This window comes from Ostrinia nubilalis, chromosome 1 (genome assembly GCF_963855985.1).
Source record: "Ostrinia nubilalis chromosome 1, ilOstNubi1.1, whole genome shotgun sequence".
Taxonomy (NCBI): domain Eukaryota; kingdom Metazoa; phylum Arthropoda; class Insecta; order Lepidoptera; family Crambidae; genus Ostrinia; species Ostrinia nubilalis.
Genome location: NC_087088.1, coordinates 1,876,985 through 1,903,931, shown reverse-complemented (window position 1 = coordinate 1,903,931; position 26,947 = coordinate 1,876,985). Strand labels below are relative to the sequence as shown.

Here is a 26,947-nt window from a genome sequence, read left to right as displayed (position 1 = left end):
CCAGATGGTTGTGAACGAAGACATGGAAGGCTAGGTACTTCTATTCTTCACTATTAATGATAAGTATTGGCTTTCCACTGTCTACGGAAACAAACACATTCTCCTATATCACACGTTTTCTACATGAAAATAGGCTGAAAGAACTATTAACGGAAGTTATAAACTTTCAATAAAACATCCATGACGAAAGTCACTTTTTAAAGAGATTTCTTTTCCGAAAGTAATCTTATCCATATTTTTTTATTTTGCTCGCTTAAGTACTTTTGTGTTCTTTTTGATTGACACCGGAACTGCACGTGCCAGCCCTACGTGCGTCCAAAATACGTTGACAGCCGAATTGAGTGTAACCCAGATTGTATTGTACGAGCGGTGATTCCGCAAAAACCATGCAGTGAGACGACAATTAACTTTATTTATAGACGCTGAAACTGTAGTGTTTATTAACATATTTAAAACATAAGGCTTCAGCAAATTCCAAAAGCTGATTTGCGAACAAATGCTTCCAAAATACACATTTTGAGTTTTCTAACTTTGAAGTGCGTGTCGAATTAGGGTCCTTGCTGTATTGTCACCATAATAATGTAGAATTAAATACTTGCATTCCTGGTCTTCTTCATCATTTTCGTCTAAACATGATATATCTATGCATACACCCTCATACTCCTTGTAGGTGGTGATGAGTTTGTCCCTGCGCGCTTCCAGCATCTCAACCTTGGATAATTCCAGGTTATTAGGATGTAGGTGTAAGTATTATTACCGTGTGATACTGTGAAAACAAACTAACTCTATCTGTTGGAACTTAAAAAACTCAAACTCAAAACAATATTTGCCTGTTTTTGACTGACGTTTCGACCGGGTTAACTCTCTTGCGGCCAAACGTCAGGAAAAACAGGTTTTACTAGGACAGAAGGGGTTTTATTTATCTACGGGACTATTCCCACCTCTCGTTCCCACCACTGCAACTCCTGTGTAGCCAGGATCTTCAGCTTGACCGCCACAAAAACCCAACCAATGAAGGTCAAGTTTGTCCCGGGGGAAAGTTAAACTGTCATTGGACCCGCAACGAAATTAATCAGGGTTTTATTTATCTGCTACTGACTAACTGACCGGTCACCCATCCATGCCGCAACGCTTTGTTTGCGACACAAGCGGTAACGAACACGTAACCGCTTGCAATGCTTCCGACGCTCTCGCGAAGTGATCTCATTTAACCGTAGTTACGAGGTCTGTTCGACCCTAACGCAATTCGGTTGACTTGGGTAATTCAATTTGCCAATTAATAACCTTTCAAAGGTTGTTATAGGACGGACTGTGTCGGTCAAAACATGACAATCCGCATTTTCTAAGGCTGGGTGCACAATCTTACTGTAACTAATACAAACGTCAAAAGTCTGTCAAACTCCACACAAAAACACCGGTTATAGTTAGGGTTAAAGTTAAGGTGGCAACTGAGGCTAACTATTTTATTTACGCAAGTCTTGTAAAAACTTTTTTAATATGCTTAGCCATACTGAATATAGGTATTTAGTATTTAATTATTTTATTTTGCATAATTAACGATGGTTAATTTTTTTTTCAATCTACACTAAAAATTGGTTCAATTAGTTAGGGAATGTGTCTATTTTTAATTTAAACATAAGCATTAAATTTTAATTGTAAAATAACTTTTAAAATCCAATGACGAGTTTCGACATATCCTCCTTTTGTTTTTTAGAGCTCATTTAGTTATTATCTAATTGTTAAATTAATGCAATAACATTTTAGTAGAGCACTAACGTGTTCATAAAATTTAATGACCGGTAAATGTGGCGAATTTTGCTTCTTGGTTCTTTTATAACAGTATGGAATTGTACGTAAATTGTAAATAAACCGGCACTGAATGAAAAGATGAAAACAAAAGCTTATCAAAATTATCTTCGCGTTATTATCAAAGCCCAATATGAAATAGATCAAATAATCAGATATGGCTGACAAAAACCCATTGATTTATGAAATACGAGTAGCATTAAAATATGGCTTTAATTTTGCTTTAATTTCAGTAAATAATTAACCTTTTTCGAATAATTAAGTAAAAAAACTCACCGATTAATTTTGTATCCAAAAAGTCACAATACACAAGCACTAGAAAAGCTGGCCACTTCACACTATCACCAATTAAAAGTAATTTCTCATTCAAAATTCGCGTTTATTATTTTTAAAATTCACGGCCGCGGACGGGCGTTTCCGAATTCGGGTACAAATCGACTAACCGGCCAGTGGCAGAGGCGCGGGCGCCGATATGCATCGCGCCTTCCTCATTCAAACCTACCCTTGACTTTTGATTTCCGTTGCAATTAAAATAGCGAATTGTGAATTATATAGCGAAATGTGAACTTAATTATGAATGGACGGTAGTTCCTGCTATTGCTGCAACTGAAAGGAAAGGTAACCCTCCAGTTTTGTCAAAGATTCTAGACGTTTTTATTGAAATTGAACCTTGTTATAATAGCTTATCGTCAATGATATTATAGAACTATAGATATGTTACGTTCATAGAAATTACGATTTTAATCCGTGCCGAACTATTCCAAATTGCACACATTGACAAATGTAACTGATAAGTGAAACAAAAGATACGAAATAGCACGCAAATGAAAGAGATAGCTATAGTTTTAACGATTCTGCACTAACTAATCTATGTCCGCAGCGCACGCATCCTTATCGCTCTAACGTCAAAACAAGATCGCTTTCTCTTTCTTAACTTGAACATGGCGTATGGCGTCTTGATTGTTTGCATAAATAATTGAAAATATAAATACTAAATAATTTTGCATAATCACATGTGGTAAGAGATCCCTTGTATTTTGTTTACTTTAGAGTCATAATTGGTACACTTTCGAAACACACACGATGGCATTTTTTATTTATTTTGGTAAGAACACAGGAACTTACGGTGTGGTACGCACGCGATTGCGCATGACGCAGGCCACACGAAGCTAACACGAAGACTAAACACAAGACGTCCCAATTGGGACGTATTTGAGTATTCACAGCGCGAGCGCTTATAACATATCTGCTTTTGTTTTTATATAATATCATTGCTTATCGTCCTAGTTATTAAGTAGTTTGTATTAAGCATGAAATTAAAGTCCTAATTTAAGCATTACTTAAATACTACTATGGATCCTAATATTTCTATCCTGAAATGTCCTTATCGAAGGACATTATTCAAGACTAGCTTTCCGCCCGCGGCTTCGCCCGCGTGGAATTTTGTCTGTCACAGAAAAACTTTATCGCGCGCGTCCCTGTTTCAAAAACCGGGATAAAAACTATCCTATGTTCTTTCCCGGGACTCAAACTATCTCTATGCCAAATTTCATCAAAATCGGTTGCGAGGTTTAAGCGGGAAAGCGTAACAGACAGACAGACAGACAGAGTTACTTTCGCATTTATAATATTAGTTGGGATAGAAATATTATAAAATGTTTTGTTTCGAGTCACCTAACGCCGAGGTTGTTTTTTGAACAAAGTTGGTGATGTACTTTTTCTTATCATTTCAATAAATAAATAGGTTTGCGGTGGATGAAATGCAATTTATATTTTGCGGTTGGTCAAGTCACTCCAAATCGCAGACAATGCACAATGTACCGGAACCCGACGTGCTAATCGTGACCCACAATCGTAAGCAAATGGACATTGTTTCAAAAAAGACCATTCTGAGTGCAGCCATTCACATGATTTCAACCTTTATCATTAAAATTTCTGTTTTAAAGGATTCGTTTTGGTTTGTGACACGCATTTTGGCGACTGTGTAATTGCGTTCCGCAGTTTTTTATACAAAATTTCAGCGTAAACATGATAATTAGTCGTAAATAGTAACAAAAAATAGAAAGTGGAGTAAGTAATAAACGGGTACATTTAGCATCAAATGTTATTCGCAACACACAACAGTGTAAAGGAGGAAATTGACAAGTGATTTACGGTAATTTTTAGGATCCACCAATTACATTCACTCTAACAATCTACCATTAAACAAATTAATTTTAACCTCATGAATTTAAAACACTCTGTGACCTGTGGTGTTGCATAATTTGGAAATTTCCTCTCCTCTTTCCTCGTTTTCAACCGACTTCAAAAAAGGAGGAGGTTCTCAATTCGACCCGTATGTTTTTTTTTTTTTTTTTTTTCTATGTTTGTTACGCGATAACTCCGCCAATTATGAACCGATTTGAACAAATCTTTTTTCGGCGTATAGGTAATATCTCAAGGGTGGTCCCATTTAAATTTAATAATAAAAAAAACGACCCCCAAGGGTGGAAAATTGGGGATGAACTTTTTTATACGCAATATCTCCGCCGATTATAAACCAATTTGAACGATTATTTTTTTGTTGAATAGGTATTATCAAAAGGGTGGTTTCATGCGAATTTGAAGAAAATATTTCACCCCCAAGGGTGGAAAATTGGGGATGAACTTTTTTATACGCAATATCTCCGCCGATTATGAACCAATTTTTTTTGGTCTCAGTGTACTGCCTACCTTCAGTGGTAACATCAAGGTAATAATTAGTTAACTAAAAAGCAAGAAATAAGTAAAATTTTATAAAAAAAAAATAAAACCGACTCCAAAAAACCTACACTAAAACGTAGAAAAATAATTACTAATATTTATGTAGGTATACCATGATTGATACTTTTGGAGTCGGTGCAGGCAAACTTTACATGTTTCATAATCTTGGCACCGACTCCAGAAGTATCAATCATGGTATACCTACATAAATATTAGTAATTATTTTTCTACGTTTTAGTGTAGGTTTTTTGGAGTCGGTTTTATTTTTATAATCATTGATAAATTCGTGACAAATGATGACGTAGGTGGTACTTCAATGTATTATTATAGATAGGTATAACGTAGAGCACTCAACTTACGCTATCTTCATCAGCTGTTTTCACAAAGTTTCAACGTATTCATAGAAGTTGAAAAATAGGCGGAAAGTTCAGACCAATGTTTCTCTCTATCTTTGAAGTAAATCCACTTTGAATTGAGACAAAAATAGTTAAACAGAAAAAGCAATGCCCTCAGAGAGTTGAATTCATTTGGGTAAAATCCTGTAGCTTTATCAATAGGTAAAAGCAGTAAGGGTGAATGAATGAAAGTTGTGACTGTAGTAAAAACAGTTATGATGAGATTCCAGTATAATTGTAGCCAAACTAGTGATGGGTTCATCACAATAGCCATGTGGACACGACACGCTCTACGGGCGCCATTAACGTGCCATTGTCAAACGCGTCGGGATCGGATGTGACGACACCGAATATATTACAATGTGGCTATCTGCGTATCGATGGGATGTGTTCATTAAGGAAAGGTCGAAAAGATTATATCTGCTGTAGATTTTGATTACAATTAACTCTACATTAGTATACATACCAACGTCGTAAAATATTTCATTCTCTGTCTTTTGTTAGCTTTTCCACTTTACTTTTAACAGCTGAAAATATTTTGACTAGGTAAATCCTATATGCGTGTGTTGTGTAAAGTCATGCACTATTTTTATGTAACAGAAAAAAGTAAAAGTCCTAATGTAGTTTCCTTCCTTAAAGACTTTAGTTCAAAAACATTAGACATAAGTAATTTAATTTTAATAGATCTTGTATAACATTCAGCAATTATATGTTGAAAAAGTTTCAGCAAATCTGTACTAACAGTGCCCTCTAGCTGAATCTACCAGCAACGACGTTACGGTTACGGTTCGAGGCTCTACGCGGCTACGCGGCTGCTTGTTACGTATTATCCGCGGAGGCAGTGTTCTGTGTCGTCGCTAGATGTCGACTACTTTGTCATTAAGAACATTAGGTATTTTCTTTTTTCGTATGAGCATTATTTTCTTTTTTTTTCTTTTTTCAGCCAGAATGTTATGAAACTGATATTCGTGAGACTATCACACCGTGAGACCGTGATCAAAATAGCATGTAGAGTCGTTCGGTATTGACCTGTTTTATTTATTACAAAAGTGATGTGATAAAGGTTTAAACTTTCATTTATCAAAGTTTTAAACCAGTAGGAAGTAAATGAATAGTATTACACCTTATTGCTTGGAAATTATTACAAATTGGAATAAATTCACTTCATAGTAGCATGAAGGTTTAAGATAATTGTCAGCTGACATCAGAGCCCTACATCTATTTATTTTGTGATATGTGATTTTCTTGAACTTTAAAGCTTAGAAAGTCTGGACGTTTCAAATTAGAAAAACTGACGCAAGGGCTGTTGGCTTTGGATGTGGTGTGGCAGAGCACTCCCTGCAAAGTACTTTTTTATCAAAATAAAATAAATTCAACAACTTACTTGGGCCACGAAAGTCCATTGGCGACCAGGTAGCAGACGCCCGACACGATGCCTGCGATCAGGCCCAGGCTGACACTGGTCGACAGGGAGAGAGTGTCCGGCATTTTGGGTCACATGTGGCTTCTTCTGCGTTCGTCTTTTGTTTCACTGTGGGTTCCTTCTTCTTCTTTCGGCTTTTGTTTCACTTTCACACTCACACTAATTATGTTCTCTTCTTTTGGAGGTTCGGTCAAACTGTTCTTCGTTTGTTTTTATTAGATCTTATTTAAAACAACTTTTGAAGGGTTTAGATGACTGTGTTTGAATTTCGTGTGCTCTTGAAAACTGCTGATGTAGGTAAAGGATATTCAAGTTGTTTCAATTTATGTGTATGTAGCTAAATCTTCTTCAAGGCAATTTTTACTGTTCGCTTTCGATGACTGAAAAATGAAAAAGTAACTTACTGGACCTTCCTATCTTTACCTATCGGTAATGTAATAAATAAACCGTAACCGTACACCGTCACGCAACTAATAAGCAACCTTAACAGACAATAGCATACATAAGTTATAAAAGTTATCTCACATTTTCCTTGTAGTCATACACAACTCTATCTGTTTTATTTACCTACATAAACTATCGCCAAACCAATATCTCACATTTTCCTTGTAATACACAACTATTTTATTTACCCATGTAATCTGTCGCCAAACCAAAAGATTAACGTCAAACATGAAACAACTTCATAACGTTTAAAAATCTTAATTTCCCAACACTTATCTTTGTTAAAGCCAAGCTTAGAAGATAACAGTATAAAGCGCACTTCACATAGAGATAAAGGCAATTACCTCCACAATGGGCCAACGGGTTTGGTTCCCAGCCTGGACTACTGGCACTAGATTCAGGTGCTCTAGAATCCCTGAGAATATCTGGAGAATTGAAGTTCTCAGGCATAGTGGTACATTGCCACAAAGTAAGCTGAGAATGTGTGATAAATAGGTACATTTGCATTGTTTAGATCAGTGGTTCTTAACCTTTAAATTACGAGGGACCATTTTACCAAATTTATGTCTTGTCAGGGACCACTTTTTTTTTTAAATCCTATGAAAGGGATTTTTCGCCCACTGTGCGCCGTTTGCGTTGTGTTGACTCGACTCATCACGTCACGTCACTTGTTTATTACGATGTCTTCGTGGACCACTTGGAATGCCTCCAGGGACCACCAGTGGTCCGTGGACCACCGGTTAAGAACCACTGGTTTAGATCGAGATAATGAATATTAGTGATGTCTCCATGCTTGATCGAGGCGTTGGAAATGCTTATTTTAATTATAGAGACTGATTGCTCTCCCTTGACATAATCAAAACAAAAATGCATGTAACTTTAATGACGAGTCTTTGTAACTCAAGAGTCCAATTTCTTGTTGACTACTAGTTACTGTTATTTTCATGCTACAAAGTGAAACTTAACTCTTGAAAATGAGACTTTACAAAAATAATTGTAAAAATAAGTTAGGATTATCTATTTTCTACAACAAACTATAAATGCAACAAGAAATTACATAGGTAACACTACCTTATGTCATTCCAATAAACAATTATGGATGTGGGTAATAGAAAATTAAAGCACTTTATCGCTAATAGAAAATTGTGATTGCACAAAATGCTCGGAAGCTGTGTAGGTACCTGCAGTCAACAGCACATCATACTATAATCTTTTTATTGCAAAGTCGCTCTTATTGCCACAACATAAGATGCCGCAGTGTTAAGCTTAACGTGCCGTAGCCTGTACAGAGTTAATCTTCTATTAGAGCGGTCACACGAGATGATTGTTTTCACGGGATTATCCGCTGTGGCAGGGAGCCAATGGGTTAATTGATTTTAAGTTATAACTTAATTAGATCATTGCAGATAAATCAGTTACATATCATGTGTGCTAAGAGTATAACAAAACATTGGCATAGGAGGTAACTTCGAAGACCTCCTCAACCATGAAACACTCGTTTCAAGTTTCCTTGTAGTAATGTTAAAGTCGCAAAAATATTATTAAGAGTTTTTCCATACCTAATACCTACCTGACTCAACATCAACGAAGTAAAGTAACAATATTATGTTGATTTTAATCATTTCTTATCCGTGAAAAAACGATCTAACCCGTGTTAATCTCATCATCCTTACTCGAGACTAAAGTCAACCCTTTTTATAAAACCACTAATTGCTTTGCTAATAAGCATTAAACGACCCACAGGTGGCGTAAAACACCCTGCAATGGAATTAAGAAGTAATTAAGCCAATCAGTTTCCAATTAGCGATATAATGGTGTTATCTCCACATGCAAAAAGGTTTCGTGGCATTACGCCAGCACGCGTGACGTATTTATACAGGGTGATTGGGATACTCGACCTATTCCTTGAAAGGGATTATAGTTACTAAAGGTCATTAGTAACAAGTTAAGTCCAGTGAACCAGGGGTCGAAACTGGATGGTTATCGAGGTTCTTCGTTTCTTCGATTTAAAAAAAAATGTAAATGAACTACCAGTAGGTACTCCATGCTAAACATTAAATTGATACTTTTCTGTAAGTTGAAAAAATTTTGTTAATTTTAAAAAAAAAGCTCTTGGCCAAAACTTACATAATCTCAGAGATAAAAGGTCTTAAGTAAAAATATTTTTTATTTTCTGTGAGCTTTTTTTTATATTTTCACTGGAAATAATTTGTTGCTAATTATTTCTTTGTATTACCCCACTCAATGAACAGGTCGAGTAACCCTGTCACCCTGTATAGCTTTAATTTAAACTTACAAAAGCTTCGGTTCCACTAAGCGCTTATCTCACACGTTGACTTGGCACTTGGCAAGCTTGCGGTGGCTCAAGTTTGAGCCGCAGTCAGCTGACATTGCTGACTTGTTGTTAATTGGATTGGAACTCGTATGATATGTGTTGAGAAATTAAATTTATTTATTAGGTACAATAATGGCACTTTTCATACATAGAAAGTTAACATTGTACAAAGGAAAGAACATTAAGGCTTTGTTGCACCACCTAACTTTGACTATGACGATAACCGGTGATTTTTGTATGGAGTTTGACAGATTTTTGACGTTTGTCAAAGTTAAAGTAAGATGGTGCAACCCAGCCTTAATGATGTGCTGAAAAACAAAATAAGGAATTCGAATTTGTTTTCGTTTAATTGCTGTTTATTATATTCGTTTCCATCTCAAAAACTAATACATGCAGTTGGGTTTTTTGCTTTAAAATACAGTAATAAATTTTTTAGTGCATTATAAAAACAATAAAATAATCTTTTGTATGGTATAATAGACAATATAAATGCGACGAATGACTTTAATAGAACCAAGACAAAGAGTCGTCATTTAGATAAACATTTAAATTAAACACTAATTCCGAAATAATTAACTGCGACGAATTTTCGTGGGAAATCCGTTGACAATGTTGGAATTAGGTATTTGTTACTGGCGATTCAAGGCTGGGGGTTATCAGGAGCTACGATCTGAACTCACGACGCCTTTAACTGCCTAGAAAAAAAAATTCAAAGCTGTATGTATACGAACGGACTCCTTAGGCGCGCGACCCTGGCCACTACGAAACTTTTCTTTTTTTTCAGCAACTAATTTTGTTACTCAATTTTTTTTTCACTCTTGATAAAAAATTGCTTGCAATAATTTTACGCCACGAATAATTAAGTATGCGTTTCATAATTTTATAATTTGCATTTTGAAACTTCAGAAATTAAAATTGCGATTTGTATAGTAAGTTATGACAACTTTTTATTAGCGGTACGAAGTTCGCCAGGTAAGCTACTTAATTACGTTATAATCTCTTTGCAAAAATCCATTGTAGTTTATGTTTATAGTTCGTTTTATCCACGAAGACGCGCCCCACCAATTTTTGGTCGATAGAAGCGCGTGATGGTGCGGGGAGTTAGTTCCGAGGAATCCGAGCGTCATTATTGTAGTGTGCGTGTGCACTCATGGATGATTTAGCGTGTACCGATAACACTCAAACATTAGCGGAAGAATGATGGGGCGCGTATTCGTGGATGAATGAAACGATCTTTAAGTATTTTTTGATGTGAACAAGCGTAGAGTTATGCCAATGAACGTGTGACAATCGAAAGCTAAAGAATGCCAAGTGTTTGCTTTGGGTAATGATTTGGTGCTGACATGTCAAATCTATCGTGTTACGTCTGCGCGTGGGCATGATGCAGAAGAGGAACTTTCACAAATGGATGTGCTGGGTGTATTGAATCTTGTCGACGAAGAAGCATATATTCAATGATGTCTCTGTGATCAACTCGGTCAAAACAGGAAGCGATCACCGAATGGTAAGAGGCACATTGAATATCAGACCCAAGCTCGAGAGGCGTCGACTGATGAAGTCTACGCTCCGCCCAGCGCCCATCCAACTCCAAAACCCCGAAAGCTTTCAGCTCGAGTTGCAAAATCGTTTCGAATGCCTAGGAGACTGCGAAAATGTGGACGAATACAATGACAGGTTCGTGGAAATTGTCCAAACGACTGGGTCTAAGTTCTTTAAAACCCGTCGTCCAAAAGGAACCAAAAAGGTCTCTGACCTCACCAATAAACTTATGGAAGAGAGACGAAACTTGGTTCTGCAGTCCTCTGAAGATGCTGCTCAGTATCGGCGTCTTAACAGACAGATCTCCAAGTCTTTGACTCGCGATCTACGCCAATTTAATACAGATCGTATTAAAGAGGCGATTGAGCGTAACAAAGGCTCTAAAGTGTTCGCTAGGGATCTGTCTGTTGGCCAAAGTCAACTGACCAAGCTGAAGACCGAGGATGGCAGAGACATCTCGTCGGGGCCTGAGTTATTGGAAGAGGTTGAGAAGTTCTACGGACAATTATACACGAGTGTACGTACACCTGTCACAAATCTAGCCGAAGACCCAAGAGCTAGACTGACCCGACACTACACCGAAGATATCCCGGACGTCAGCCTGTACGAGATTAGAATGGCTCTCAAACAGCTGAAAAACAACAAGGCACCGGGTGATGATGGAATCACGGCTGAGCTTCTGAAAGCAGGCGGAACGCCGGTACTAAAGGCTCTTCAGAGGCTGTTCGATTCCGTCATACTTGAGGGAAAAACGCCTACGGCATGGCACAGAAGTGTGGTGATACTTTTTTTCAAAAAGGCGACAAAACCTTGTTGAAAAATTATAGACCCATCTCACTTCTGAGCCATGTCTACAAGCTGTTTTCGAGAGTCATCACGAATCGTCTCGCACGCAGGCTCGACGACTTCCAGTCTCCCGAACAAGCCGGTTTCCGAAAAGGCTTTAGTACCATAGACCACATACATACGCTACGGCAGATTATACAGAAGACCGAGGAGTATAATCAGCCACTTTGTCTGGCGTTTGTGGACTATGAAAAAGCCTTCGACTCGATCGAGACCTGGGCAGTGCTACAGTCTCTCCAACGGTGCCAAATTGACTATAGATACATCGAAGCGCTGAAGGGCTTGTACGAAAACGCCACAATGTCGGTCCGCCTCCAGGATCAGAACTCGAAACCTATCCAGTTGCAGCGAGGGGTGAGACAGGGAGATGTCATATCTCCGAAACTGTTCACCACCGCCCTGGAAGATGTTTTCAAGCTTCTGGACTGGAGCGGATTCGGCATAAATATCAACGGCGAGTATATCACACACCTTCGTTTCGCGGACGATATCGTAGTCATGGCTGAGACCGTGGAGGACCTAAACACAATGCTCGATGGCCTCAGTAGAGCCTCTCAACAAGTGGGTCTTAAAATGAACATGGACAAGACAAAAAATTATGTCAAATGCCCGTGTTGTACCCACTCCTCTGAAGGTTGGAGACACTACACTCGAACTTGTTGACAATTATGTATACCTGGGACAAACAGTCCAGTTAGGTAGGTCCAACTTCGAGAAAGAGGTTAATCGTCGAATCCAACTCGGCTGGGCAGCGTTCGGGAAGCTTCGCGAAATTCTCACGTCCGAAATACCGCAGTGTCTCAAGACAAAAGTATTTGACCAGTGTGTGTTGCCAGTGATGGTGTATGGCTCTGAGACGTGGTCGCTTACTATGGGCCTCATAAGAAGGCTCAAGGTCACCCAAAGAGCGATGGAGCGTGCTATGCTCGGAGTTTCCCTGCGTGATCGAATCAGAAATGAGGAGATCCGTAGGAGAACCAGAGTGACTGACATAGCCCGCAGAATCGCTAAAATCAAGTGGCAGTGGGCGGGGCACATAGCTCGAAGAGCTGATGGCCGCTGGGGCAGGAAAGTTCTTGAGTGGCGACCACGAGCTGGAAGACGTAGCGTGGGCAGGCCTCCCACTAGGTGGACCGACGATCTGGTAAAGGTCGCGGGAAGTACCTGGATGCAAGCGGCGCAGGACCGGTCTTTGTGGAAATCCTTGGGGGAGGCCTTTGTCCAGCAGTGGACGTCTTTCGGCTGAAACGAACGAACGAACGACGTCCATTGCTGAACAAATGCCTCCCTCAAGGATTTCCACAGAGACCGGTCCTGCGCCGCCAGCTTCCAGGCATCTTCCGCGACCCTCATCAGATCGTTGATCCACCTAGTGGGAGGCCTGCCCACACTACGTCTTAATTGTGGTACAGTAAATACGGTATTTAATTCCTACCAGTTTTTATTTATTTTTTCATTAAACTTGACGGACAGCTGTTAGCAGTTAAGGCTTACTATACTAATTTATTGAGTAATTTTTAAATGTTTGTTTTTATTCGTTAATTGCTATAAAAACATTAAATATGAGTTAATTTCAGGCTATTAACTTAATTTAATTTTCTTAAACTTTCCGTACCTTATCTAATACACGTAACACGGGTATTTATTGATGATTAAGATAGATTGACAATTAACATCCATAAAAAAGTACTTAAATTAAATTGCCTTATGCTAAACGCTCACTCACAACACTTTATCGCAAATATACACTCTCAATGCGATTAGACTGCACTACCACCAGACCAAGGGAGGTCAATGAGACACTCTTGGCTCTAACATAATATTTGCGAATCGATTATTTATTATTGTTTTCATAGGCAGGTTCTATGAATACGAATAAGGTAAGGGTAATAGGCTATGTTTGCCCAGGACGACAGATATTAATACCTTATTTATATGGTTTCCAAACACAGGACATCGGGTCAAGCCACGGTCATTCTGAGAAAAAAGGACTTACGTCTACATTCACAAACCTTACTATGAGGTCTCACAGTGCGCGTGGACGCGCAGGGTGACACATGAATCGATCACAGAGCTCTATTCAACACTGTGCGGTTGATTTGCTGCTTCACTTAAGAAAGCATCGATTGTGAATACGGGTGTAAGTTGTAGGTATTGCATGACCTATTTTGGAGCCATTATTGAACGTTTTGATTATATCCTTTTTTTGGTGAAAATAATTTTAATGTTTTTTTTCTTTCCTTAGTCAATGGTTCATGATGTATGCCAAATGCCAATGTCAAGCTTGATTTGTTTACCCTTCAAGACGACGACGCGGAAAATAGCCTCATTATCAGCAAATCTAAAATAATCACGCGGCAAACTGTGCACCATACTGAAGAAACCACACAATATTAATGTACGTATTTCCTCCATGACGTAGTAAGAAAAACTTAAGTCAATTATGATAACCTACTGCTGGGTGCTAGATATCTTTAGGTCCTGAAAGAAAGGTGGATATTAACTTTATCAGAAAACTTGTACATTACATTAACACTTCGGACATGGACTGTTGCTTTAATTGGAATCCAAATCAGATCATCGTTATGGTTATGCTCATCTCCCTCCCCTATAGTCAATCCTATAGTGCCCTATAGGAATTTCTCCTACACTTCCTAAGTGGTTTAAAAATAATTGTTATTGAGTTTTAGACACAATTAATAGCTATAATCAGTATTTCAGGTGGAACATAAAATTGTTCGAAGAACAGTAAGAAGAACAATAAGATAACATGTCCAGCATTGGGATAAGCGTGTTCCAATGCCTGCTGGGGATACAGTGCAATGACTTCACGATGATTGCTGCTGATCAGATGAATACGCAAAGCATCATCGTTCTCAAAGACGGTAAGATTACTAAGCCCTAAGTTGGATTTCATTTTAAGCATAGCTTTTAATTAAGGAACTTCAGTATTAAAAACAAACACAAGACCGATTTCATGACTGAAGCGCTGTTTTATAATACGAACCTATTAAGCAAACTAGCAACAATAGTCATATGATAAACAGTTTTTCCTTTCTTTCCACTTTATTTTTTTATTTATTATGAAGACAAACAACGTTTTACAATAGGTAAGTACTTCGAGAAAAACAAGACAATATTTGGAATGAATAATTATTATTTGCCGTATTTGACCAAATAGAATGTTTTTAAATGAAATTGAAAATATATTGTCATTGTGTCATTTTCTCAAACTTCCGATAATCTTCCGAACCTCGCTCATTACTATTTTTCCCTTCCTGCCATGCATTTTATAGTGATATCATGACATAGGCAATTTTGGAGCTTAGTAGACAGGCTCAAGGGAAAAATCCTAAAAAGCCTTCTACTAGACTAGCCAGCTCTACCATAGACCGCATATTGTTGAAATCAACGATGATAAACTTATAAAGAATATTTATCAAACCTATATTTTAAAGTAGCCTAGTACTTCCTTTTAGTTTACATTTCTATTTGTTTTTTATTCCACTTCAATATTTGATAGTTATCCAACTCAAGCACACCCAATTAGAAGCAAATATACCAGATTGTCGTAATTAGGACAAAAATAGTAAAATAAATATTGTTAAATAACAACTTTCTACTAAACCCGATCTCGTTTTTCATTCAGCCTATTTGAAGATCTAATTATTTTACTACATGTTTTTCTTTCTATAAAATAGCTATTTTTTATGCCACAAAATCCAGGGTATGTTTATTCTATTGTGTGTATCGCGTGTATCTACTGCATCTTATCACACTCAGATTGAGTTGGGGACTTTGGGTTTTATTACATGTCTTCGGTCTTCGGTTTGTCATGATGATCATGTCTTAATTGAAATACTTTGTGTGCCGTATAATTAATTTCTTTATTATTTTAAAATTTCCGATATTAATTCTCATACTGTCCAAGTCACGACGAGTTAGGTCGTAAGTTTTACCTACACGTTATCTGATAATTTCCACGAGGAAAGTCAACACGAGTGACATTGCGGTTGCGAGCAAGGTCGGAGCCGCAGATTTAATGACTAGATTTCGACCTAGATCCAAGCCACGTCATCATGGATCTCCGAGAAGTTCGCGTTTTGACTTGGCGTGCCCCTTTGGTTTCAAACCTTTGAGGAATATGAATGAATACCTGAGTGAAATTAGTATTTTTCTCGAGAGTTATGATTTTAATGACTGTATAGGCAGTGTACTATTAAAAAAGATAAAACTTCTCTATTTTTTCTAATTTAGAACTAACTCTACATTTCGCACTACACAAACGCAAACGCAACTCGTGCTTTATATGAATCCTCCTTCCTTCTTTGTCTATATGCCTTCAACTCTAAGGTCAATAAGGCACGAGCGAACAGGCTTCTTATTCAAGGGTCACATCAGCACCCTTTGGTTGAGACTGTTATCAAGAGCAAACCCATGATAGGCATCAAAAATAAACGATGAAGGGGTCGGACTGCGGACTGGCCGACTCGAGATCCGAGGAACGCGGGTTCGAATCCCACCGTCGCTCGTTTAATTGTGGTGAGCCTCCTCGTAACACAAGCATATTTAGCTTACCACGAGGGGCTCACGGGACTATTAGTAATTTGTGCAATACAAATTACAAATAAACTTTAAAATAAATTAAATTAATTAAATAAATGTTGCTGTTGCTAAAGCCCCAATAGACTTTGGTGTGTGGAACTTAATGTGGAATAAGTTATCCTCCACAGACGAAAAGAAGCTCCACACTATATCCGACAGGCTGGTCATGGGCCTGAACGGCAGTACAGGGGACACGCTGCAGTTCTCCCAATTCGTGGCCAAGAACGTCCACCTATACAAGATGCGGAACGGATACAAACTCGACACGGCGGCCGTGGTGCACTTCACCAGGAAGAATCTGGCTGATGCGCTGAAGAGTGGGGTAAGGCTTACTTTATTTTCTTTATCTGCACTTATGGGAATGCTATTAATTGAACAGTAATGGGATATTGGCCATCTAAAAGAGTTAAAATTGAACGTTTCTTTCAGATTAATCAATCTCTAGCCAAAATTCACCAAAATTAGTTCAGTAGCGTACAAATGAAAATGTCACAGTCACGAAAAATAAAAACTCTTCTGAAATTTAGTAGGCATATTTAGTGCAGACATAAAATTGCAGACTTTATTTAGATTCCTATCAATATGAATGGAAAGCGCTTTGTCACTTTCTAAGTGTTGAGTTGAGTTACCCCTATCTACACTGATAAACCTAACCTTACGTTTCAGCATAATAATCATTTGGATTCTATTCCCATTATTTGAAATCATTTTCGTAAAAATAAAAAAATGACGATTGTTACGATTTAAATTGTAACGTTACATAAATATTAATTCCCACGTCAATATACACTTTTTTAAACTGCTCGCGGCGGCTTCAGTAAATCATACGTACTTTCTTCGCGCCATTGTCGGCTGGTACTTTCATTTTTTGGATTATAAAATCGCTTAAAACAGGGTTAATTAGTTTCAAACAGTTTGCCTGAGTCAGAGCGGTCATTTTCTATAATATTCCAGCGTTAATGCTATGTATTTTGTCTAAATAACGATTAAATGGATGCTGTTTTATGGTCTAATTTTCTAAGAAATTAGAAATTGTACGCAGCTACAATAAAATTTGACTGAGGTTTGTGAAACTTTTCACTGTTAGTGACTAATTTTAATGTTTTATTTTAGAATTTTTGTTTAGCTTCGTAGTACGTACAGCTGTTTCAGCAGATTCTGAAAGAAGTTGCACTCTCTATCAGCGGTCTTGCGATTTGATGAGATATCGCTCAATCTCACCCAAACATTCACTTTTTACTCGCTTATTGCAGCGTTCGGCCCGGTTTGTTCAATTTCCTCTTGAATGCCTTTAATCTTGATAAAATAATGAATAACCTATGCGTATGCCTCATAGTTTGAAAGATGGGAAAAATCCTGCGAACTTATCAGTCACGTTACCCATAGAACCCATGCATGGTGAATATGCTGGTGGCAGGCTACGATGAACACCTCGGCGGCATGCTGTACAGCCTGGACTTCTTAGCTGCTTGCGTCAAGGTGCCTTTCGCCTCACATGGCTGCGCGGGACTGTTCTGCCTCAGTATCTTGGACAGATACTACAAGCCCAGTGAGTTTCATGTGTCTCTATATTTTAAGGATCCTTCATCATCATCATTATCATTATCATTTCTGCTATAGACGTCCACTGCTGAACATAGGCTTTCCCCAATGATTTCCATGTTGTCTGGCTGGTAGCGGTTTGTATCCAGTGCATTCCTGCTACCTTTATGAGATCGTCGGTCCCGTATGGGTGGATGTCCTTAAGGATCCAAATAAACAAACATTTATTTTAGACCAAAGGACGTCCAAAGCCACGACGTCCAAGTCCACAATCTCCAAAACGACCGGTCCTGCGATGCCCGCATTCAGGTGATTCGCGACCTTCACTGAGTCGTCGGTAGGTACATTACGTTTTCCGGCAAATGGAAACTCTACATAGACATGACTTACCCCATATTATAGCGTGTGTCTTATTACGTATATGATGAAGAGGGTTATAATTATTTAAAATAATAACAAATAAGTATGCTTCATAACTTTAGCCATTAGGAAAAATTGGATAACCATTTTACCTTGTGAGAGATAAGATATGCAAATTAAATGTACCTCTTACTTAATTAGCGCTTAAGTGTTGTGCGTTTTCACATTTAATTATTTGGCACACACACTTACGGCTACGTTGATTTATATGAAAACGTTACGCCGCATTCAACGCATCTGCAACCAGAAGCTACTTTGCACTGATTACGATCTTCAATCTTCTTTTAACAAGCAATACACGTGTATGTACTTAATATCAAGGCTGACAAGGACAGTGTTGATAGTATAAAATTTGTTCATCCATAGCCCAGAGGATTAGTGAGAGGTAGGGACAGTGAGAACTATCAACAACGACTTATGTACGAGTAGAGCATAAGATCAACAATCATTAAGGAAGATTAATCCTACATGATGACCTGATCCATATAGGTTAGCATAGTCCACTCTCGCTCGGAGTTGATGATAAGGATTGGGTTCAGCAATGACACCTTCGTAACGACGACACTCGGCATAAGACGGAACGCCGTCAAAGATTTTGTGCCCTATACCCCGTCATTTCAGGACGGAGTCAGTCCCACCATTCTGCCCTCCGGTAGAGATGACGATGCTCAAAGCATTTCCTCCGCAAGAAAGGGCCCAGCAAATGATTCTTATGCTACTGTTTATTCCTCAGCATTAACGGAGCAAGAAGCATACGAAGTCCTGAAGATGTGCGTCCGCGAGGTGCACCGGCGGCTGTTCCTCAACCTGCCCAACTTCTCCGTGAAGGTGGTCTCTTCCCACGGCGTCAAGAAGCTGCCGCCCATCAACCCTGCCACCTTCGTCATCAATAAGTGAAGGTAACAAGTGCTCTTAACGTGAAAGTTGGTATTAAATTATGGAACCAAAAGGTGATTAATCTCTACATCACTTTAACAGCTTCCTGAAGGAAGCACAGATCATTATTTCCTGTAACTACATTTTCTACACTAGCTGATAGAAATGATGGCAGACAGGCAGAATACTTTTGGAGTGGACTGAAGCAAAATATTATTTTTTATACATTATTAATTATTTTTTACATTTTACTATGTTTGAACGATTTATTTTTTACAACTATTTTTTATACTATTTTATATTTGTTTATAAATATTGATAAAAATATACAAAGTAAATAATAACTCCTTTTTTTATTTGAGGTTGGAATGCGATTCATTCATAACAAATTACAACTACGTACCTACGTGTGCGTGGATATAGGTAGGTCATTAGTTTAATTAGGTATGTATTTAATAAACTAATTGGAACATTATTTACTTTTTTCATATCAATCAAAATAAGTACCTATCCAATTGCGTTTGATCTTTTGTTGTAGGTATCGTTCATTCTTTAAGAAAATTTTCATAGAAAAATGTCCCATGATAAAAACATAACAATGTATGTACCTAACTAGTTAAAGATTCCATTTTAGAAATTACGATGCAATGAAGTTTCACTTAGCTAGTGGATAGGCAAAGTAACTAATAACCAATCCCTAACTAATGAACACTAAAGTAAGGTTGGGCATCCACTATATTACCATAAACTTGAGGAAATGTTACTCATTTCTGCCTAATGAAGGAACTGCATTTCAAGATTAGCATGCAACAAGACTACAAACAAGTTTGCATTTCTCTTCACGTATGCTCTGGCCTAAATAATTATGTAACTACATTTAACCCTTCGATGCTTATTATGAATGAAATGCTGCATACTGAAACTGAAAGAAGTAACATGAGTGGTTATTAACATCCACGTTTCTATAAGTCCATAAGTAAAAGTATTTCTGTCTCTCTTACGAAACCTACGTTTATAAGACTATTGTAACAATGCCTTTTTCCATTTTTCCCTCATTCAAGGGTAATACATAATTAGAAATATGAGAAAAATAAAATCATACGGTTCTTCATAAAAAATTGTAACTTAATTTGAAGTTTGCATTTGAACTCGCTTCAAATTCTGTAGGTACTTTCTCAAGGGCGTCATCTATATTTTTTTCTTTTTATCCGACTTCAAAAAAGGAGGAGGTTATAAAATATGTTCGACTGTATGTATGTTTTTTTTTTCTATGTATGTTCACCAATGTCAATTGTGGACCGATTTTCAAAATTCTTTTTTTGTTCGATAGGGTACACTTCTGAGGTGGTCCCATTGTCACCAAGTCAGGATCTGATGATGGGATCCTAGGGAAATCGACTGCAACCCTCAAATTTTATAGGCACGTATATCGTTTTTCAAACATTTTCTTAAGTTATTCAAGTATTTGCTCATGGAAATCATCATCTCAAATTCATGAGCTGATGATAGAAAGTAAAACTCCTTAATGCTTAGGAGTTGGAGGATAATTCTTTTAATTTTATAGATAAGTATAGTTTTTAAAGTTATTCAAGTGTTTGCATCAGATAGCCATCATCTCATCACGATGAACTGGTCATGGTAGGTACAACTCCTTAACGCTTAGGAGTTGGAGGATAATTCTTTAAATATTATAGGTACAAATAGCTAACAGTTGTATTCTTTCATGTTTTCAAGGTGGGCTGACGGTTTAAGGTCTTTTTAGGTTGCCGATATGGTAACCTGTATTTTGTAGGGAATATTATTTTACACTTGACATTAAGAATATACTGCCTACCTTCAGTGGTAACACCAAGTTAATAATTAGTTAACTAAAAAGCAAGAAATAAGTTAATTTTTATAAAAAAAAACCGACTCCAAAAAACATACACTAAAAAGTAGAAAAATAATCACTAATTACTTATTTATTAGGACGAATTAATATTTATGTATACCATGATTGATACTTTTGGAGTCGGTGCAGGCAAACTTCACACGTTTCATAATCTTGGCACCGACTCCAGAAGTATCAATCATGGTATACATAAATATTAATTCGTCCTAATAAATAAGTAATTAGTGATTATTTTTCTACTTTTTAGTGTATGTTTTTTGGAGTCGGTTTTTTTTTTATAACTTCGGTACCATGGAAGTCTATTCCCACATTTATAACTCAGAAGCTGGGGCTAGCCACTAGTGCTCACCAGTTAATAGATGCGGAACCGAACCAAAGCGCAGCGTTTGCATTTCTCTTGACGGCTGCAATAGCAGACGCATTTCCATAGCCCTTTGGGTGCAGTTGCATAATCATGCGTAGGGTTGCCAATCGTCCTAGTTTCCCCACCTACTTAGGGTCCTGCTCGGCTAAGATTTATCCATTTTAGAAGATAAGCAGAAGATGCGCGGGCAGCGCAGGACCGTTCATTGTGGAAAACCTTGGGGGAGGCCTTTGCTATGTAAGCGGCTTCATATTCATTATTTGTATCTTACTAACATAGGCTAAGTGAAAATTGTTACTAACACGATTATGGAACCCGGTCTGACAATAAATTTTTTCAATTTCAATTTCAATTTGCCAGTGGACGTCATTTGGCTGAAACGACGAGAAGATATGCCCACTCACACACTTTCTTAATTTCCTTCCTCTTTATTATGAGTCGGTTAAAAAGTTTTCTTTTTACTAAAAATTATAATCTTTTTGTCACAAAGTTGTTTAATGTTTTATTGTAACTAGGAAGATGCCTGTGAATGCTGATAACCCGCATTCTTTATCTGTTTTACTTGTTCTTTAAAAAAAAAATTAAAGTGAAAAATACGTACGTTAATAAATCAAAATCAAAATCAAAATCAAAAAATATTTCATCAAAATATATTGGTGTTATTAATGACTTATTTTGTTATTCTAAGGTGTAAGGTGCTGCAGAAACTCGATGGTAGAGACTAATTATTTCAAATTGTGGAATAATTTTCCTACATTTTATCTTTCACTTCTCCAGTCACAAGATAGCAGAGATCTATCTCTGATAGTAGGTATCGTTACTCCACTGTTGACACGCGTCATCAGCAAACAAGCCAAGGCGCAGGCGCACGATAACGCAGGACTCACGAGCCGTTCATTATCGCTTGTACGTACTGAAATATGAAATGAAAAGAGCCGTCACGTCGCGGTCGGCTATTATTACTCTTGTAATTTTGTAATAATAGTCTATTTACGGAATAAATGTAGAGCTAATGGGAATTAACATAATTATCTCACTTGTTCCCAACGAGACCCAAAAGTGTAACACTGTTACTCGTTGGGAAAAAACTCATAACACACTCAAAGAAAGAAAAAGCGAAGAAGTTTTAGGACAAGAGGGTCCACTCCATCAGTTAATATTTTTTCTTATTCTACTGGACAAGCTGAAGCATAAGATGTTATAATAGAACTAGCTCGTCTAAGGCTGGGTTGCGCCAACTAACTTAACTTAAAAAACATCAAGTCTGTCAAACTCCATACAAAAACACTGGTTCTAGTTGTCTCTCAGCTCAGGCAAGTCTATTTCATTTTGATGCAGATTTATAGAAATTGCGAAATAAATATTAGGGTCTGCCATTGACAACACATCTTCGCATCCGAAGAGCTAGTAAATAAGTGTGAGAATGCACGCCATATGCGAAAGTATTTTGTCGGCACATTCAAAATACATTTCAATTTGCATCGTAAGTGCTCCGCAACATGAATATGGAGTCCGCAAATAGACGTAATTATTAGGTCACTGACATTGACCTTCCATGTTTGATCAAGATTTAAAAAAAAAACTCGATTTCACGTTTAATTTATGTACAAATTACAAGCAAAAAGTAATAGAGTCAAGATAATCTAACATCGAAAGTCATGCATATGCGTTTCGAAAAGATCGATATCATAACGTGGGAATTAAAAGTCGAAAGAGTAACAATGCCTTATAAAATTAACATTATTTTGCTAATCGTTCGTTCGTTCGTTCGTTTCAGCCAAATGACGTCCACTGCTGGACAAAGGCCTCCCCCAAGGTTTTCCACAATGAACGGTCCCGCGCTGCCCGCATCCAGGCTCCTCCCGCGACCCTCACCAGATCGTCGGTCCACCTAGTAGGAGGCCTGCCCACGCTACGTTTTCCAGCCCGTGGTCGCCACTCGAGAACTTTCCTGCCCCAACGGCCATCGTCTCTACGAGCTATGTGCCCCGCCCACTGCCACTTGATTTTAGCAATTCTGCGAGCTATGTCGGTTACTTTGGTTCTCCTACGGATCTCCTCATTTCTGATTCGATCACGCAGGGAAACTCCGAGCATAGCCCGCTCCATCGCCCTTTGGGTGACCTTGAGCCTTCTTATGAGGCCCATAGTAAGCGACCATGTTTCGGATCCATATGTCAACACTGGCAACACACACTGCTCGAAGACTTTCGTCTTGAGACACTGCGGTATTTCGGACATGAGTATATGGCGAAGCTTCCCGAACGCTGCCCATCCGAGTTGGATTCGACGATTGACCTCTTTCTCGAAGTTGGACCTACCTAACTGGACTGTTTGTCCCAGGTATACATAATGGACAACACGCATAAGTTGTAATATTAAGTTAAATTATGACTTAATTTGAAGTTTAGATCACACACATTACACTAGTTTTTATTTCACCTCAATCCATCCAGTATTACCGAAGATAGAGCCTCGAGAAGTTTACGGACTTTTTAAAATTTTCAAAAATTTCCAATATTCGCGCGTGACGTCACAACATGATTTTGCAGCCCCCGCACGTTAACCCATTTACCACTTTTTGTCTTTTTCCAACTAAAATAAAATTTTACCTAACTGACAACTGTTGTTAGTTGTCATCGATCAATCACATTTCAAACTAGGCGCTATAAAAGTAACCATTATTATGCCACCTATTGCCAATTTTGTGCACTATGAAGCCATTTTTACATTTATGCACTTTAATATAAATTTTCTGGAAAAATAACCAAGTTTGTGTCTCTGTGCTTAATAACGAGTAAATAGTCCAGTTATTTGTTAATTTTACTTGGAAAGATTTCCGGAATTTTTGAAAATTGGTGAATAAATAGATTTCGCTATGTTCTTTCCGAATTTTGTGACCTCGTTTATAGCCGCGCGCGCGCCAGCCTTATTGAAAAAAATCCGCCTTAAAAAAGGTTTTTGACAACTACTTTTTTCATTTTATAATTTTTGGGACATAGACAAGCTAAGAAGCTTTGATAAATGTGATAAATTTCATGTAATGTAGGTTAAATAGATTTAGAGTTGTGAAACAGTCAAATTAATGTACCTGCTAAATTGCGAGTTCTTTTTTCTTTGATCATGGCAGGACACGCTGCCGGGTGTCCTAAATATGCTGAAGTATAAAAAAATTCGCGTTGCTGAAGTATACATTTTTTTTTGTCTTGTTTGTTTCTACATTACATAATTGTATCCTACTATTATATAAATGCGAAAGTTTGGATGTCTGGAAGTTTAAAATAAAGTAAAGTAATGTTTATTTCTCACCAACATAACAGATAATAAATATTAAGATAACAAACAATCAGGAAAAACAAAAAGTAAGAATGTTGGTGGGTTGATACCTGAACTAGGAAGATTCCTGTGTCTCAGGTTTGTTACTCTTTCACGCAAAAAGTACTCAACGGATTTTGTTGAAACTGTACAATATTATTGTTTGTAACCCAGATCAACATATAGGCTATAATTTATGCCGATCTGTGACACTTGATTTCACGCGGGTGAAGCCGCAGGCAAAAGCTAGTCGTGAAATAAATAGGAAAGTTTAAGGTTCTGAAACGTGGTCGCTTACTATGGGCCTCATAAGAAGGCTCAAGGTCACCCAAAGGGTGATGGAGCGGGCTATGCTCGGGGTGTCCCTGCGTGATCGAATCAGAAATGAGGAGATCCGCAGGAGAACCAAAGTGACCGACATAGCACGCAGAATTGCTAAAATCAAGTGGCAGTGGGCGGGACACATAGCTCGTAGAGACGATGGCCATTGGGGCAGAAAATTTCTTGAGTGGCGACCACGGGCTGGAAGACGTAGCGTGGGCAGGCCTCCTACCAGGTGGACCGACGATCTGGTAAAGGTCGCGGGAAGAACCTGAATGCGGGCAGCGCAGGACTGTTCATTATGAAAAACCTATGGAAAACCCAAAGGCCTCTCGCCTTTGTCCAGCAGTGAACGTCATTTGGAACCACGAAATAGGAAAGAATGTAACTATCAAAAATCTTCTCTAAGGCAGCATTTTTCCAATTTCGCAACGAGCGCGGCAATCACACTTAACTAACAGACTAACAGACTAACTATTTAATTAATCACCAATTTTCAAAACTCACGGAACACTTTCCAGGTAACCACGTTAATTTGTATCAAACGACTGGACTATAATTAAATTGATATAAAAATTTGGGTACATCTTCTCAAAAACAAAAGAACTGGTGCTAAAAGGGTTAAGTGACGTTTTGACATTTGTAGAGGGCCTTGTAGAAGGGGAGGCTATGGTGCTGAATGTGGATTAACTCGAGTGTCACAGTAACTTATTAGACTGCTAAGCTTGATGATAAAAAGAAAAATATTTTATTCAATGTACATAGTCTGGTCATAAGTTCTGTCATATGATAATAACTTTTTAATTTTGAATGAATGTTTCAAAAACATTATTTACTGAATTAGAATTAAAAAGAAAAATGTGCGATAATTCGAATTTTATTTTATGTGTAGTGGACGCATAAAGAAGTCCGAACTGTAGTTGTCACGTTGCATTGCTACGCGCCAAAGCAGATTTTCGTTGTGCTGAAAAAATTTAGTTTATCTTTTCATTAAAATTAAATGATAGGTATAGGTGTACCAGAAACTCATGGCAAACAAAAATATTGGAAAAGTGTGTCTTTCATATGGCAAATGTCTATGGCTTTATTGTCACCTGTCAACGTAAATCAAGTGAACTGTCAGTCGCTGCAGAAATTTTGTAATCTCTTCATGCCTATTTGTTATTTTTGTTAAAAAGTCGAAAAAGCTCAAGCAAGTCATATTGTTTTCAACGTGTATTGTAAAATAAGGCATAATTCGAAGTCAATCTTTGATTTTAAAGCGCGTCGTTGAGTTGACAGTAAGTTGGAGTGAAATTGGATACATTTAGTTTATTACCTAACTGCGTCAGAAGGAGGGTTTTTTTAAATATTATTCTTATAATAGCTGCTTTATCGGGGGTTTCAGGTGTACCTCACAAATTGGTGCAGAGGAATGGTGAAAATGTTATGACCATGTAAATAAAATTGAAAAAGATTTCATCAAGTAAGATGTAAGATAGAATAATTGAAATGGTGGAAGAGCAATTTATGTATAATAAATAACTCTTTATCTTGATCATCATTGAAGAAAAGTGGAATCCTTGGAATCGTTTTCTAGTTCTGAATGAAGTGATTAGTTATAAGTATGATACATAATAAAATTAGTTACATAAAGTAATATACGATTTACTTACTTTTCAAGACATTTTCCTATTATATTACTGACGGGATTGCTACCATGTACCTTAGTTTTGAGTTTCCAATATTTCGGCACTGTTGCAAGCGCCATGGTCACGGAGTAACTGAAGAAATTAAAACCAGACATCGTTCAGATGTGCGTTCAAAAGACCTGAGATTTAAAAAAATCCCACGTTTTGTTTAAACAGTAAGCGAAAAAAAAGTGACTTGAAAATGGAATACAAAATGATAGGGTATGGTAAATTATAAGTCTTTATCAATGAAGAAGCAGAAGTTCAATTTCATGTGACCTCCATCTAGGCTAGTTTCCATCGTCACTCAAAGTTTGGCTGCGGTCTCAAATTTGAGCTTAATTGAGGTATTTTTTGGGTGATAGGCATTTATAAGAACTAATGCCGTTTTATATCAAAAATTCATACTTAAA

General features: G+C 37.6%; 3 protein-coding genes across 4 annotated transcripts in view; 1 reads left to right on the top strand and 2 right to left on the bottom strand.

The window, feature by feature from the left end:
• Positions 1–6,789, bottom strand: part of LOC135076981 (uncharacterized) — a 99,420-nt gene extending 92,631 nt beyond the window's left edge. Inside the window, exons 1-2 of the mRNA XM_063971516.1 lie at positions 6,771–6,789; positions 6,328–6,654 (exon numbers count right to left, since the gene is read on the bottom strand). Of these exons, the coding sequence (XP_063827586.1) occupies positions 6,328–6,431 (104 nt within the window). The 5' untranslated portion in view covers positions 6,432–6,654; positions 6,771–6,789. The remainder of the gene's footprint in view (positions 1–6,327; positions 6,655–6,770) is intronic.
• The window catches only part of LOC135078003 (14 kDa phosphohistidine phosphatase-like), a 516,815-nt gene that overhangs the window by 263,119 nt on the left and 226,749 nt on the right, over positions 1–26,947 (bottom strand). The window lies entirely within an intron of this gene.
• LOC135074808 (proteasome subunit beta type-2-like) lies at positions 13,810–19,209 on the top strand. 2 transcript variants are annotated; one of them, XM_063969197.1, is made up of 5 exons: positions 13,810–13,928; positions 14,252–14,415; positions 16,264–16,457; positions 17,522–17,684; positions 18,831–19,209. In XM_063969197.1, exons 2-5 carry the CDS (start codon positions 14,301–14,303, stop codon positions 18,992–18,994), a joined length of 636 nt encoding a protein of 211 aa, XP_063825267.1. In that variant the 5' UTR covers positions 13,810–13,928; positions 14,252–14,300; the 3' UTR covers positions 18,995–19,209. The 2 variants fall into 2 exon arrangements, with proteins under 2 accessions (XP_063825267.1, XP_063825261.1); XM_063969191.1 differs by having other exon boundaries at positions 14,244–14,415.

Coding starts and splice junctions, on each gene's coding strand:
- LOC135074808 (XM_063969197.1), top strand. CDS start 14,301: ATGTCCAGCATTGGGATAAGCGTGTTCCAATGCCTGCTGGGGATACAG. Junction 14,416..16,263: donor CATCATCGTTCTCAAAGACG/GTAAGATTACTA, acceptor TATCCTCCACAG/ACGAAAAGAAGCTCCACACT. Junction 16,458..17,521: donor CTGATGCGCTGAAGAGTGGG/GTAAGGCTTACT, acceptor CGTTACCCATAG/AACCCATGCATGGTGAATAT.